At 35.9% G+C, this 15,222-nt stretch overlaps 1 protein-coding gene across 5 annotated transcripts in view; it reads right to left on the reverse strand.

Annotated features, from left to right (window-relative positions):
* LOC127859481 (uncharacterized) overlaps positions 1-15,222 on the reverse strand; it is a 152,076-nt gene that overhangs the window by 98,125 nt on the left and 38,729 nt on the right. For all 5 annotated transcript variants that reach the window (XM_052396930.1, XM_052396934.1, XM_052396931.1 and 2 more), the window contains exons 16-18: positions 15,005-15,101; positions 13,359-13,586; positions 681-899 (exon numbers count right to left, since the gene is read on the reverse strand). In XM_052396930.1, coding sequence (XP_052252890.1) covers positions 681-899; positions 13,359-13,586; positions 15,005-15,101 — 544 coding nt within the window. The remainder of the gene's footprint in view (positions 1-680; positions 900-13,358; positions 13,587-15,004; positions 15,102-15,222) is intronic.

Consider the following 15,222-nt stretch of genomic DNA (forward strand, 5'->3'; position numbering starts at 1 on the left):
TATAATATACATATATTGATTACAAAACAATATAATTACATACACAAAGTAACAGCAATAACAAATAATAGAAAAAAGCAATATCACAAACATATATGTAAAAACTAATACATGAGACATTATACATAATCATAATCATATAAAGTTCGACAAATAGATCAAGGCACAAAAAGTGCACGTATGCATGCACAGGAAACATTTATAATTATTTACGTTAAAAAGCTGTTCCGAAATGTTCTTAAAGTTTGTATTTGATCAGAAAGCAATTATTTATTCAATTTACAGCCTTTTTTGAAGATATGTGGTAAATCTAAATATTCTGGCTATTTTTTAAGACATTTATTACAACAAAATGCTACTATTGAATAATGCATGGTCTATGGGATAGTGCAAGGGGAAAAGCGAGTTTGGTATAACTAAAAATTGTCAGAATAGTGACAAAAATATTCCCTTACACTGCATGTTGTTAAATGCAGAATTATGTTATAAATGTCTAACTTGAAAAAGGCGAATTACTTTGTAGTTTGTAGATTAGGACAATATAAATCGCACATGTGCAACTTTATTTCATAATGAACAATGCCTGCCATTTTTAATGTTTTACTTTAAATAGTTTTTGGAGAGGGGCATGATAATGTAGGATAATAAAAATAATAGAGCTTGTCAAAACAATTACTCACATGGAGCCATTGGTTCCCTTCGACCATCACAAGAGGGCAACGTGGTGAAGTTCACACACATCAGGGTAACCTTGGAGAAGAGGTCAGGGTAGGTGCACTCCTGGACAGGGTCAGCTATGGTTCCCATGGCAACCACAGAACAGTTGATGTACTGGGCGCAGTTGTCACTCAGTGGCACAATGGCCGTGGGGTTGGCCTGACAGTACGGAGTGGCATCAGCTGAAACAGCAAGGCACAGGTTAATGGCGAGGGAATTTTTCATGTCTATATTTGTTTAATCCAATGTTATTTAGTGAAAGTGTTAATTTTTCTTTGTAATATAAAATGTATGTATTATATACATTTTTTTCTAACCTTTAAATATTTATTGTAAAGTGTCGACAGATTCATTTTTTTCCAAATCTATTAAATATGATGTGTCACAAGGAAAGGGGTAGCAAAATCTAGAGGTGATTTACAATGCATTTGCTCTTTTTCATATCTGCACCAGGATCAGTTTCCTAATGCAGTCAATTGGTTTTAATCTCTCATGATTAATATTATCACATATTTATAAATATAGGATCTTGCATGAGTGGTCATTCGGTACTGAATTTATTAACCGAGTCATCTAAATAAAGATAAAAACGAAGCTTGCCGAGTTTTTATCTTTATTTAGATGACGAGTTAAATAAATTCAATACAAAATGACCACAAACCTAAGATTCTATTAATAACATGACCAACATGACCAACCAATTTTCTCTCTTGTCAGATATTTCTTTTCAGAAAAAGAGTTCATACATATATATGCAAATACATGTATGACCGACACATTTCATAGTTTAATTAAGTGTTTTTTTCATCCTGTTCTGTAGTTTTACCACAGATTAGGATTATAACTTGGTTCTGTATAATTGAAATTGGGAATTTTCTGAACGACAGGAGATATTACAAACATTGTTCGGTTTACCGTAAAGTTTTTATACTTCATAATAAGCGCACCTTGTGCAATACCGTATTTACCCTAAAGCTATTGTTAAATAGTTCATTAAATCAAAGTTAATAATTTTATTAAACACACTTAAACTGTTTAAAGAGGTTAAAATAAAATAATTATTTAATACAAATTAATTATATAAGTAAAATAAAATAAATAATAAAAAAAAAAAAAAAAAAAAAAAAAAAAATTAAACTTTTTAATTACATTGATCATAGCTGTGATAAGTGTATGCCTTTATAACTTTAACATAAAAGTATACTGCTTTTACATTTTAAGATATGTGAATTTTATTGTGAATGAATGTTATCATGATTGTATTATTTTGTGCTGTTTGACATTTTATTTTTTGTACAACGGGTTGTTTTGGATATTGAAATTTACAGACATAGTGAAAATCTTCGGCCATTCAGTGCTCCACAGGTGTATTATAGACTTATTAAAAAGTGATTTTGACTTTTATGTGTGAAAGACAATTAATAGTGAGTGACATTTAAACTTTGTGCATAGTTATAAACATTAAACTGCTTAGTGGAAAAGTTTGTTAAATGGCTGATTCTGAGGAGGAGCAACAAGAAGAAGGAAAATTCAACATGGCGACAGGACCGGTAGACTTAACAAAGGACGAAGTTAAGTTGTTGGAAGCCTTGAAAATTTTTGGTATCCAACCGAAGTGTGACACTCCACAAGATATGCTAAGAATTGCACAAGCGTTCGGAAGTGTGAAAAGTGAAGAGCCGGAACATGTTGTGCCTAAAGCGACTGAAGTTAAAGTGGGTTATCAATACCCAAAACTGTCCATATTCTTCGGAGATCAAGGGAAAGGGGAAGTCACATGGGATACTTTCAAGTATGAGGTGGAGGCCACAGTCAACAGCAAGGTGTTCAAATCAGAACAAGTTTTATTGGGTGTTCGACGTGCTGTGAAAGGAAGTGCTGGCGATGTACTACGTCGTCTAGGACCTGATGTGACTCTTCAAGAAGTCATGCAGAAGCTTGACAGCACATATGGTTGTATAGAGTCGCGTGAAAGTGTAATGCGGAAATTTTATTCTAGCCAACAACAGACAGGAGAGTCTGTTTCAGCCTATGCCGCTAGGCTAGAGGAATTATTTGAAACTGCCATACATCTGAAGGCTTTGAAACGATCTGACATGGATGTGTTGAAAACTGTTCTACATGCTGGATTAAAAAAGGATTTGAAGCATCTGTCAACTTACCAATGTGACAAGCTGGTTGAATACGATGAATTTAAGCGAGAATTAAGGAAGATAGAAGTAGATATGAAGGAGTCAGTTGGGGAAACGAAAACATGTAAACCTGCTGTAAATGTTGAAAAGAAAGAGCAGTCTGATCTATCGGAAATGAAAGAATTGCTTAAACAATTGAACCATCGAATAGACCAGATGGAGAAAAAGCAGGAAGCGCCCCAGTATTACATAGGAAGAAATTATTACAGGGGTCAGGGTCGTGGTGCTTATGCGACAAGTAATTTTAGAGGTGGTCGTAGCACTTCTTATGATAAGGGCAGTGGCCATGGTACTTTCTATAGGGGCAGAGGTGCTGATGCACCTAGAGGAAACTTTAGACCTCAAAGCATGGCGTTCAATGTAGAATGCTATCAATGCCATGAAAAAGGGCATGTTATGAGAGACTGTCCTGCAAAGGCAGAGGTCATTTGTTTCAAATGTAGAGAAAAAGGGCACAAACAATGGCAATGCCCAAAAGTGTAAGTGCCTCGGTAACAGGGTCGAACGTAGGCACACATAGGATAGACCCTCAACTTGTTGGCGAAACAAATGAAGTCAAAGTTTGTATAAATGACATCCAGACACTTGCACTTTTAGACACAGGCAGTTGTGTCAGCGTTATATCAGAGTCTTTTCAAAAAAATCAACTGGTAAATATTGAGATACAACCTTTAAACACTCTTTTGAAAATTGAATGCGCGGATGGTAAAGAATTGCCATATATTGGATATATTGAAATTGATTTGAAGATTGATGAAGGTTTGCCTAGGTCTACATTGAAACATTGTTTGTTTCTTGTGTCACCTGACACTCATTACTCTTCCAGAGTACCAGTAATCATAGGCACCAATATATTACAAGAATATTTGACAGAATGCAAACAAAACTTTGGAGATACTTTTCTACAAAAAGCTAAACTTCACACCCCTTGGTACCTTAGTTTAAGAACCATGGTAATAAGAGAAAAAGACCTTAAAAAGAATAAGAATAAAATTGCTTTAATAAGATGTGCAGTTCCGCACAAAGTTTTATTAAAGCCAAATGAGTGCTTGGAATTGAATGGGTACATTGACAGGACTGTTAATTACCCTGATACAACAGCATTGTTGCAGGAGTCAGAACACAGCAACTTGCCATTATATGTCGATGTGACACCGGCAGTTGTGAATGTGAAGTCGGATCAGAAACATGTTATTGTTACATTATCTAATCTGACAACCAACACTGTTGTTATTTCACCAAAAGCTATATTGTGTGAACTGCAACCAGTAACTGTTACAAAAGAGGAAAATTGCACTCTCAATACTGAACATGAAGAAATAATAGACACATTGAACATTGACGAACACAGAATATTGTCAACTGAACAAAGAGAGAAATTAAAACACTTACTTAGGACACATAAAGACATTTTTTCAACTTCAGAAACTGACATAGGAGTATGCAACAAAATAAAACATAGGATAGATTTAATAGATGAAAGACCCTTTAAGCAAAGACATCGCAGAATTCCACCTCCAATGATAGAAGAAGTAATACAACACATTAACCAGCTTTTAGAAGGGGGAATAATTAGACCATCAAAATCACCATGGACAAGCAATGTTGTATTAGTAAGAAAGAAAAATGGTAAACTTAGGATGTGCGTCGATTATAGAATGTTGAATGATAAAACAGTTAAGGACGCATATGCATTACCACGAATCGAAGAAGTGTTTGACTGCTTCAATGGGGCGAAGTTTTTCTCTACTATCGACATGAAGTCCGGGTATCACCAGGTTGAGGTAGAGGAAAGCCACAAGGAACGCACAGGATTCACAGTTGGTTCCTTAGGATTCTATGAGTTCAACAAAATGCCGTTTGGTTTGAGCAATTCGCCAGCCACTTTTCAAAGATTAATGGAGGAATGCCTACAAGGACTAAACATGAAAATCTGCGTAATATTTCTGGATGACCTAATTATATATAGTGACACATATGAACAACATTTAGAAAGATTAAATATCATACTTGAGAGATTGAAATCATGTAACCTGAAACTAGCTGCTGAGAAATGCTCTTTTTTCCAGACAAAAGTCAATTTTCTAGGTCATGTGGTCAGTGCAGACGGTATTGAAACGGACCCTGCAAAAATACAAAAAGTAAAGGACTGGCCTACACCTGAAAATGCGGATGAATTGCGCTCATTTCTAGCCTTTGCGGGATATTACCGCAGATTTGTCAAGGATTTTAGCAAAATTACAAGGCCATTATCAGAATTGCTTCCTCCAACATCAGTTAAAAAGGGCAAATCAAAACATCATAAACTTTGGAAATGGACTGACAATGAACAAGAGATATTTGATAAACTGAAGCACATTTTATGTTCTCCAATTTTAGCGTATCCTGATTTCAATAAACCCTTTGAGTTGCATACCGATGCGTCAATAAAAGCTTTAGGTGCTGTCCTATACCAGACTCAAGAAGATAAGAAACGGGTTATTGCTTATGCAAGCCGTGCCTTGAACAAAGCCGAAAGAAATTACAGTGCCTTTAAGTTGGAATTCCTAGCTCTTAAGTGGGCAGTGACTGAAAAGTTTTCAGACTACCTATCTTTAAATCACTTTTCAGTTATTACTGATAACAACCCGCTTGCTCATATCCTGTCTAGTGCGAAGTTGGATGCAACTGGTCAGAGGTGGGTAGCTGCATTAGGACAATACTCATTTGATATTGCTTACAGACCAGGCATGCAAAATACAGATGCTGATGGGATGAGTAGGTATCCATATGAACGGGTTGTAAATAATAATGCAGAAATGGTAACAATTGATGAACACACTGTAAAGGCAATATGTAACGGTATGATTACTGTAAATTCATACATTGAAACTTTGCCTATGGCTTCTCTCAATTTTGAGGAAATTGATGAAATAGGTCAAGGACTAGCACAAAAAGAATTAAGAGAAATCAGAAGAATGCAAAGGCAAGATCAGTTCATTGATCGTTGGAGAAAATACAAAATAGATGAGACAATTCCATCTGTGTTCATGACAAAAAATGATTTTAGTATGAAAAAACAGTTCAACAATTTTAAAATTAAACGTGGAATTTTATAGAGTAATACATGATGAAGATCAAGTTATAGAACAACTTGTTGTACCAGACTGTTACAAAAAAGATATCCTAAAAGGAGTACATGACAATGTAGGCCATCCCGGAAAAGAAAGAACAATGAGGTTGATGAGGGAGAGATTTTACTGGCCAGGGATGGCAGCTGAAATAGATGATTATGTGAACAAATGTGATAGATGTTTAAGGCGGAAGTCTGTTGTAGGTAGAGCTCCACTAGTGAGTATTACCACAACATATCCTTTGGAATTAGTTTGTTTCGACTACTTGACTCTGGAACCATCTAAAGGAGGTATCAGTAACATCTTGATTATCACAGATCATTACACAAAATATGCTGTTGCCATACCGACAAAAAATCAAACTGCGAAAACAACAGCTGAAGCGTTTTACAACAACTTTGTAGTGAATTACGGAATACCAACACGTTTACATTCGGACCAGGGTGCTAATTTTGAAAGCGACATTATCAAGGAACTTTGTAAATTAACAGACATTAAAAAAAGCCATACAACACCTTACCATCCTCAAGGCAATTCAGGGCCTGAGAGATTTAATAGAACCTTATTGGATATGCTTGGAACCTTGAATAATGAACAGAAAAAAGATTGGAAAAAGTACATTGGACATCTTGTATATTCTTATAACTGTGTACCACATGAGTCAACAAGGTATTCACCATATGAATTAATGTTTGGAAGGAAGCCGAGACTTCCTATTGATGCAACATTTGAAAAAATCAGAGACCAAACAGTTAGTAAGGAGACAGATGACTACATTAAAGAGCTGAAAGAAAGAATGGACACTACCAGAAAGATAGTACAAATTCATACAGAAAAAGCCAAAACTAAACAGAAAAAAGGCTATGACAAAAAAGCAAAAGCTGTCAAAATATCTGTAGGAGATAAAGTTTTAGTTAAACGACTGGCATTTGATGGCAAACATAAAATTGAAGACAAATATGAAAATGAAGTATATGAAGTTGTGCAACAGCCAAGGGATGATATACCTGTATTCAAAGTCAGAAATGAAGATATTGGAAAAGAAAGAGTATTGCATCGAAACCATTTGTTTCGAATAGAGGGACAGGAAAATGAAAGTGAAGAATTGATTGCTGAGCAGTGCAAAGATTATGAAACAGACGTTTCAGTGAAAAAGGAGTTAGGTGACGTCACCAGAAATGATGATTCCGAAAGTGAAGAGGAAGCGTACTTTGTATATACTACATTGGCAAATGGGGACGCCCATGCTTCAGTCACTAAGAGTAAGAATCAGGAGATTGAAAATCTGAGTGTTGATTCAGAATCAGAGTCTGAAACAAATGTTGAGTCAGATAATGTTGCAGTGGTAGATGCTGTAAGTAATCAACCTGAAGGGTTGGATACAAAGGAGAATGTTGAGCCCAAAGCTGATAATTCAGAGGCTAGTGAGGATATTGTACCAGATGAAGTGAATACAGGAATTACATCTGAACATATAGAGGCAAATAAAATAGAACCACAGGAAAAGAATAGGAACAGTAGTGGTTTAGAAATTAATGCAGAAAGTTCAAGACATGAGATAGATCATAGTGGAAGTGTTAAGAGTAAAACACCACCTGTTCCTCAACTTCGAAGATCTGTGAGGCCTAGAAAACCACCCGATAGATATGGTGCGTATCTAATGACCTCAACGACACCAGAAACACTAGAAAGTAAAATAATGAATTTAAATGTTTTACTTAATTCAGGGGTTTTGGAAGATATGGATGTTGAAATTGCCAATAAATTAGTTGGGGCAATATTTCAGTGAAAACTGACAGGATTTGATATGTTTTTTTACATTGATTTTAAAATATGTGTGTAAACTTGTATATAGTTTTAACAATTACATGTGCATTGAAATGATTTCATAGAAGTATTATTTAGACATTATTGTCTGATTGTTATATTTGGTTTCTGAATACAAATCATTTCACAACATGTAAATGTTCAATGCTATGTTGAGTATTGATACATGTTTATAATACATGTTATAATATTGTTGTATGTACATGCATGTTTTAGATTGTATTAAGGTTTATTTTGTATATAACTGTGTATTGCTTACAGTTACATCAAGCTGTCACATAATTTATGATAGAAATTGTGTTTATCTTAAATATGAGATACATATAATCTTGCATAACTAAAAAATAAAAAACAACATCATTAAAAATATAATTTAATTGTTCATTATAGTTTAAGTTAATCAAAACAATTTAAATATAAATGATAACAAAATTATAGTCAATGTAATCTTTTGTCTTTAATATAAATGTATACAATAATAAAACTAAATTAAAATAAAATGTTAATAATAAATAAATAAAATTAAAATATATTTTAGATTTTAAAAAGACCTGCGAGGTCGCAGTTAAAAGGTGGGGAGGAGGAGCTTGGATTGGTTGGTGCAGTTACTATTATGTAGTGATTGAGTGTAATGTAGTTGACATTTTTTTGTCGTTTAGATCTTGTATAGTATTATTTGTAATAAATACAATGTAGTTGTTTTTAATAAGTACCTAGAAGATAAGTTATGGAAGATTGACGGATTTGACTGATTGGGTCTATGACGGGACGTCATTTCTCGAAGTGGGGGAGTATGTGACCGGGTCGACTTTCTCCCGATTTGTCTTAATAGTGGTTTATAACCCTTACCTATTATTTTAACATTATATTTTCTTGAGTGTGATCACATGATCAAATCCGAGGGAAAAGGTGGAAGACATTTTTATGTAATCTAAAAACCACCAGTTAAAACTTCACTCTAGTGGTCAATATTGGTTCGTATGTTTGTACTTGATTGTATGTTATTGAAAACGGTTGCAATGCATTGTTTTCTTTGTATTTTGTTTGAGGTTTGAACATGTTAAATGTTCAAATCATATGATTTCGCGAATGTTCAGAATGGCAGCAAATTACTATATTCACTTTTAGATAACAACTTATACACTCAGTTGAAACACCATAATATCTGTTTGCATGCTCTAATTTACAGCACCAGTAGGGTGAGAGAGGATTGAAGGAAGAGAAAGAGAAAAGGGGACTCAATTCCACAAATTGGTAAGAATTGTATAAATTGTATTGTGTTGAATGAAATATTTGTTAACTCATTATTTGGAAAGTTGTTGATGCTGCGTTGCTGTATTTATGATTATTGTTGTCATTGTTGTGCATGGATCTTATATGAATGGTTGAGTCATATAAATTACATGTTAAGGCCACTAGAACAGAACTATTGTTTATTGTTTAGTATTTTATTGTTTTATATATTTCAGATCCTTCGATTGAGATTCACTCTGGGATACCAGTTAATTCTTCTGCATAATTTGATTATGAACTTCTAACCTTATTAAAAGAAGTGAACTTGGAAACTGTCTTGAATTATAAATTTATCTTGTGTATTGGTTTACAACACCCGTAACCAAAGGTTACATCTTTATTTTATGGTCTTTTCACCGTTTTTTCACATTGCAAAAGAGTTTAACTGAAGAAATTCGCTGGAATAATGATATCATTTTGTCACAAAAATGATGTCATTTCACAGTTATATTACAAGTGTGATAACACCCGTGTAATAAACAAAATTGAGCATTACGTTATTTCACTCCTGGAGCGTAGGTCATTTTGTAATTGAACTTACAAACTGTGAAAGCGCTATACATTCAAAATTCTGTTTTCTTTTTTTCAAAAAACCAATTACATCACTAACAAATCTGAACTAATTCTTTGAAAGTTTGATAGTGCCAAATTGTGTCCTTTGCTGAGGGTGATTTTGTCGTCAACCCAAGGGTCAAGTACATGTTGTTTTGGATAATTATTAGGGATGGCATCGAATACCTATATCGGTATTCGAATATTCACAAATCCATTCAATCGATTACCCAGTATCGTATCCAATAGAAATATTAAATTTAAATTGACACAGAAATACAATTGAATATACAATTGTTGTGTTAAGAAAAAGAAAGAAAATGTAGCTTAATTGTAAAAAAAAAGAAACTTTGAACAAGGGCTGTTTGTAAACATGCATGCCCCCCATATGGGCTGTCAGTTGTAGTGGCAGCCATTGTGTGAATACGTTTTTTGTCACTGTGACCTTGACCTTTGATCTAGTGACCTGAAAATCAATAGGGGTCAACTGCCAGTCATGATCAATGAACCTATGAAGTTTCATGATCCTAGACCTAATTGTTCTTGAGTTATCATCAAGACACCATTTTACTATTTCGAGTCACTGTGATGACCTTTGACCTAGTGACCTGAAAATCCAAAGGGGTCATCTGCCAGTCATGACCAATGTACCTATGAAGTTTCATGATCCTAGCCATAAGCATTCTTGAGTTATCATCCGGAAAGCATTTTACTATTTCGAGTCACTGTGACCTTGACCTTTGACCTAGTGACATGAAATTCAATAATGGTTATCTTCCAGACATTTTCAATGTACCTATGAAGTTTCATGATCCTGGGCGTAAGTATTCATGAGTAATCATCCGGAAACCATTTAACTGTTTCGAGTCACTGTGACCTTGACCTTTGACCTAGTGACCTGAAAATCACTTGGGGCCATCTGCCAGTCATGATCAATGTTCCTTCCTATGAAGTTTCATGATCCTAGGCGTAAGCATTCGTAAGTTATCATCCAGAAACCATTTTACTATTTCGAGTCACTGTGACCTTGACCTTTGACCTAGTGACCTGAAAATCAATAGGGGTCATTTGCCAGTCATGATCAATATACCTATGAAGTTTCATGATCCTAGGCCTAAGCATTCTTGAGTTATCATCCGGAAACCATTTTACTATTTTGAGTCACTGTGAACTTGACCTTTGACCTAGTGAACTGAAAATCAATAGGGGTCATCTGCCAGTCATGATCAATGTACCTATGAAGTTTCATGATCCTAGGCCAAAGCGTTCTTGAGTTATCATCCGGAAACCATCTGGTGGACAGACCGACGGATGGACCGACATGTGCAAAACAATATACCCCCTCTTCTTTGAAGGGGGGGCATAAAAAGCCTATTTAGGCGAAATATATCAGAAAAGAGTGAAACATGTTGTGTGTTAACTTCAATTGTTTTGTAACGTATATCCATTTGCTGTATACGAGGCTGTTTATTAACATTGCTATCAAATAATTGTATCGCTGTCAGCTAATACAACTAGAGCTTTGTCACAGACGTGACGAATACCCCCACATGCCGCATTGACACATAATATTTTGCATGTCGTCTTCACAAAAAACAGGAAACACCATGCTCAATTTTTTAAACGCACTAAGTGACCCCTTGACCTAGTTTTTGACCCAGAAAGGCCTATGTTCTAACTTGGCCTTAAGATTATCTCCATAAAACTTCTGACCAAGTTTAGTGAAGATCGGATGAAAACTACTTGAATTAGAGAGCTGACACCATGCTGAATGTTAAAAAAACGCACTAAGTGACCCCGTGACCTAGTTTTAGGCCCGGAATGGCCCATGTTCAAACTTGTCCTAGAAATCATTTAGATAAAACTTGTGACCAAGTTTGGTGAGGATTGGATGAAAACTACTTGAATAAGAGAGCGGACAACATGGCGAGTTCTAAAACGCACTAAGATACCCGGTGACCTAGTTTTTGACCCAGCATGACCCATATTCAAACTTGACCTAAACATCATCGAGATACAACTTCTGACCAAGTTTGGTGAAGATTGGATGAAAACTACTTGAATTAGAGAGCGGACAACATTGTGATGTTTAAAACGCACTAAGTAACCCTGTGACCTTGTTTTTGACCCGGCATGACCCATATTCACACTTGCCCTAGACATTATCAAGATACAACTTCTGACCAATTTTGGTGAAGATTGGATAAAAATTACTTGAATTAGAGAGCGGACAACATGGCGAGGTTTAAAACACACTAAGTGACCCCGTGACCTAGTTTTTGACCCGGCATGGCCCATGTTCGAACTTGACCTACACCTCATCTAGTTACAACTTCTGACCAAGTGTGGTGAAGATCGGATTTAAACTACTTGAAATAGAGAGCTGACACCATGCTTAATGTGTAAAACATACTAAGTGACCCTGTGACCTAGTTTTTGATCTGGCATGGCCTATGTTCGAACATGGCCATCAGATCATCTAGATAAAACTTCTGACCAAGTTTGGTGAAGATCGTATGAAAACTACTTGAATAAGAGAGAGGACACCATGCTGAATGTTAAAAAATGCACTAAGTGACCCCGTGACCTAGTTTTTGACCTGTTAAGGCCCACGTTTGAACTTGGCCTTAAGATCATCTATATAAAACTTCTGACCAAGTTTGGTGAAGATCGGATGAAAACTACTTGAATTTGAGAGGGGACAACATGCTGAATGTTTAAAACACACTAAGTGACCCCGCGACCTAGTTTTTGACCCGGCAAGGCCCATGTTCGAACTTGGCCTAAACATTATGTAGATACAACTTCTGACTAAGTTTGGTGAAGATCGGATGAAAACTACATGAATTAGAGAGCGTACACTTTATACGGACCGACAGACCGACCGACCGACAGACAAGTTCACTCCTATATACCCCCCTAAACTTCGTTTGTGGGTGTATAATGACCGATACTGTAATCGGGCACAAAAAGAAGGAAAAACATCATGTCATAGAGTTTTATTTTTATTTTAAATTTTAAAGTAACGATAGCATGTACGTTTATATAAAGAAACATATCAATAAGGCATGCAAAGTACACCAAATATTGAAGAACAAATATAAGAAAAATCATTGTGTCATAGATTTTTATTTTATTTGAAATTTAAAAATAAGATATCATGTACGTTTATAAAAAGAAACATATCAATAAGTCATGCTAATTGACAAACAACAGTTTGGGCTCTTTCTTAGAGTGTTTATATTGCATTACGCAATTTGAGTAATTCACACATTTTAATGGCTGTTCATACTGGGATCACAGAAACTTAATTATTATTCGCCAATCAATTGAAGCCGTTAATTGGCACCCCATTGACAATCAACAGTGCAGGATCTACTTTAGAGCGTGTATATTGCATTGCACAATCATTGCTGATATTGGCTGCGTTATCAGTTTGACACGAAGAACGTCACATCAAACATGTTAATCCCAAATGATTTCAGGTGCCAATTAGTAAGCGGCTTGCAGGTCATTAAAGATTAGGTCAATTACATTTGAAAAAAATAAATATGCTAATATCAATTCTGTGATTTGAATTCTGACCATTCAATCAATTATTCGAATATTCGAATAATATTGCCATCCCTAATAATTATCTGATTATTAAACAGTAAAACCCTACGTTTAGTTATATCCTCTGTACACCTCTTCAGAGTAGGATGGAAGTATCCCTTGGTGCACTTTTCCGTGGGCAGATTGGTTCTGTTCTTGTTGCAGATGACAAAGTCTGGTTTCCACATCCTGCTGGGGAAGGGCTGGTTCCCGTTTGTGAGTCCCACACAGCTGGGCAGGGTAGCAGGACAGTTACACGTGGAATTCCCTGGGGCACATCTTAGCTTCTCATACTCACCTGATTACAACAGAAATCACATTACTTTCAGCAGAACCCTGAAGGTTGTTTCAATGAGCCAGGTTGTGGGAAAACTAGTCTTAATGCAAGTGCATAGAATGCCATCCAAGATTAGCACGTGCAGTCTGCACACGCTAATCAGGAACAACACTTTTCCCCTACATTAGCTTTTCATTAACTCTTTCAGTGCTGGAACCGAATTTTGAAAGCCTTTGCAAACAGTTTGGATCCAGATGAGTCGCCACAGAACGTGGCGTCTCATCAGGATCCTAACTGTTTGCTAGTCTGATAGTATTCTTTGGAAAAAATCAAAGAAAATGCTTATTTTAGAAATTCAGCAGACGACATTTTAGCAGACGACAAATTTCCCAGCATGCAAAGGGTTAAGAAAAGACCTCTTTTTAAAACATTGTAAAAGCCGAGTGTTGTCCCTGATTAGCCTGTGCCGACTGCACAGGCTTATCTCACTAGACACTTTATGCACATGCATTAAGCCCAGTTTCCCAGAACAAGACTCAATCAGACCTTCATGGGTAAGTCATGATTCATAAACCAGTAGCCATGTTGCCAGCATTGCAACTAGCTAACAAGCTTACAAGACATAAATCACTTCTGGGATTTATGTCGTGACACGTTGATTTGATTGTTAGATGGGTCCCCAACTCTTAAACAAAAATGTGAGGAAAATTGTCATGTCTTATAATCAAGTAAATACATTACGAAAGCACATAATGTTGGCAATATTTTTGTATTTTCTGTACTGGGTTGGTAATCATGGATGGCCGCAATAGTTTCCATAGCTAATAAATAAGTTTTTTATAAGAAACGCATATAAAAGTAAAGAATCCCATCAATGCCAAGTGACTGAAGGCAAGAGTCCCATCAATGCAAAGTGACTGAAGACAAGAATCCCATCAATGCCAAGTGATTGAATGCAAGAGTCCCATCATTGCCAAGTGACTGAAGACAAGAATCCCATCAATGCCAAGTGAATGAAAGCAAGAATCCCATTAATGCCAAGTGACTGAAAGCAAGAATCCCATCAATGCCAAGTGACTGAAGGCAAGTATCCCATCAATGCCATGTGACTGAAAGCAAGAATCCCATCAATGCCAAGTGACTAAAGGCAAGAATCCCATCAATGCCAAGTGACTGAAGGCAAGAATCCCATCGATGCCAAGTGACTGAAGGCAAGAATCCCATCAATGCCATGTGACTGAAGGCAATTTCTACTACACCCAAATGTCCAATAACCTAATTATTTAATTATTTATGCAAACACAAGTCACATAAAGTTATAGTTTCTCAGGAAGTCTAACACACATCGTGAGAACAAACATTAGTCATGTACACAATTAAATCTGATCACATAAATATAAATACAATAGCTTTTAAATGCAGACAATAAATATACTCACAGGGTGCCATAGGCTCTGGTCGTTTATCACACTGCACGGTTGTGAAGTCCTGACAGACCATGGAGAGAGTGGAGAACAGGTCTGGGTAGGGACACTCCTGAAAATAGGTCACACATGAATTAAGAATTTCTTCAATTTGGTCTATAATAGGCTCCTCTTAAAAAATATAACACTTATAGAAAACAAGAGCTGTGTTTGTGAAACACACTGCCCTCTAC

This window comes from Dreissena polymorpha, chromosome 15 (assembly GCF_020536995.1).
Source record: "Dreissena polymorpha isolate Duluth1 chromosome 15, UMN_Dpol_1.0, whole genome shotgun sequence".
In the NCBI taxonomy this organism is placed as follows: domain Eukaryota; kingdom Metazoa; phylum Mollusca; class Bivalvia; order Myida; family Dreissenidae; genus Dreissena; species Dreissena polymorpha.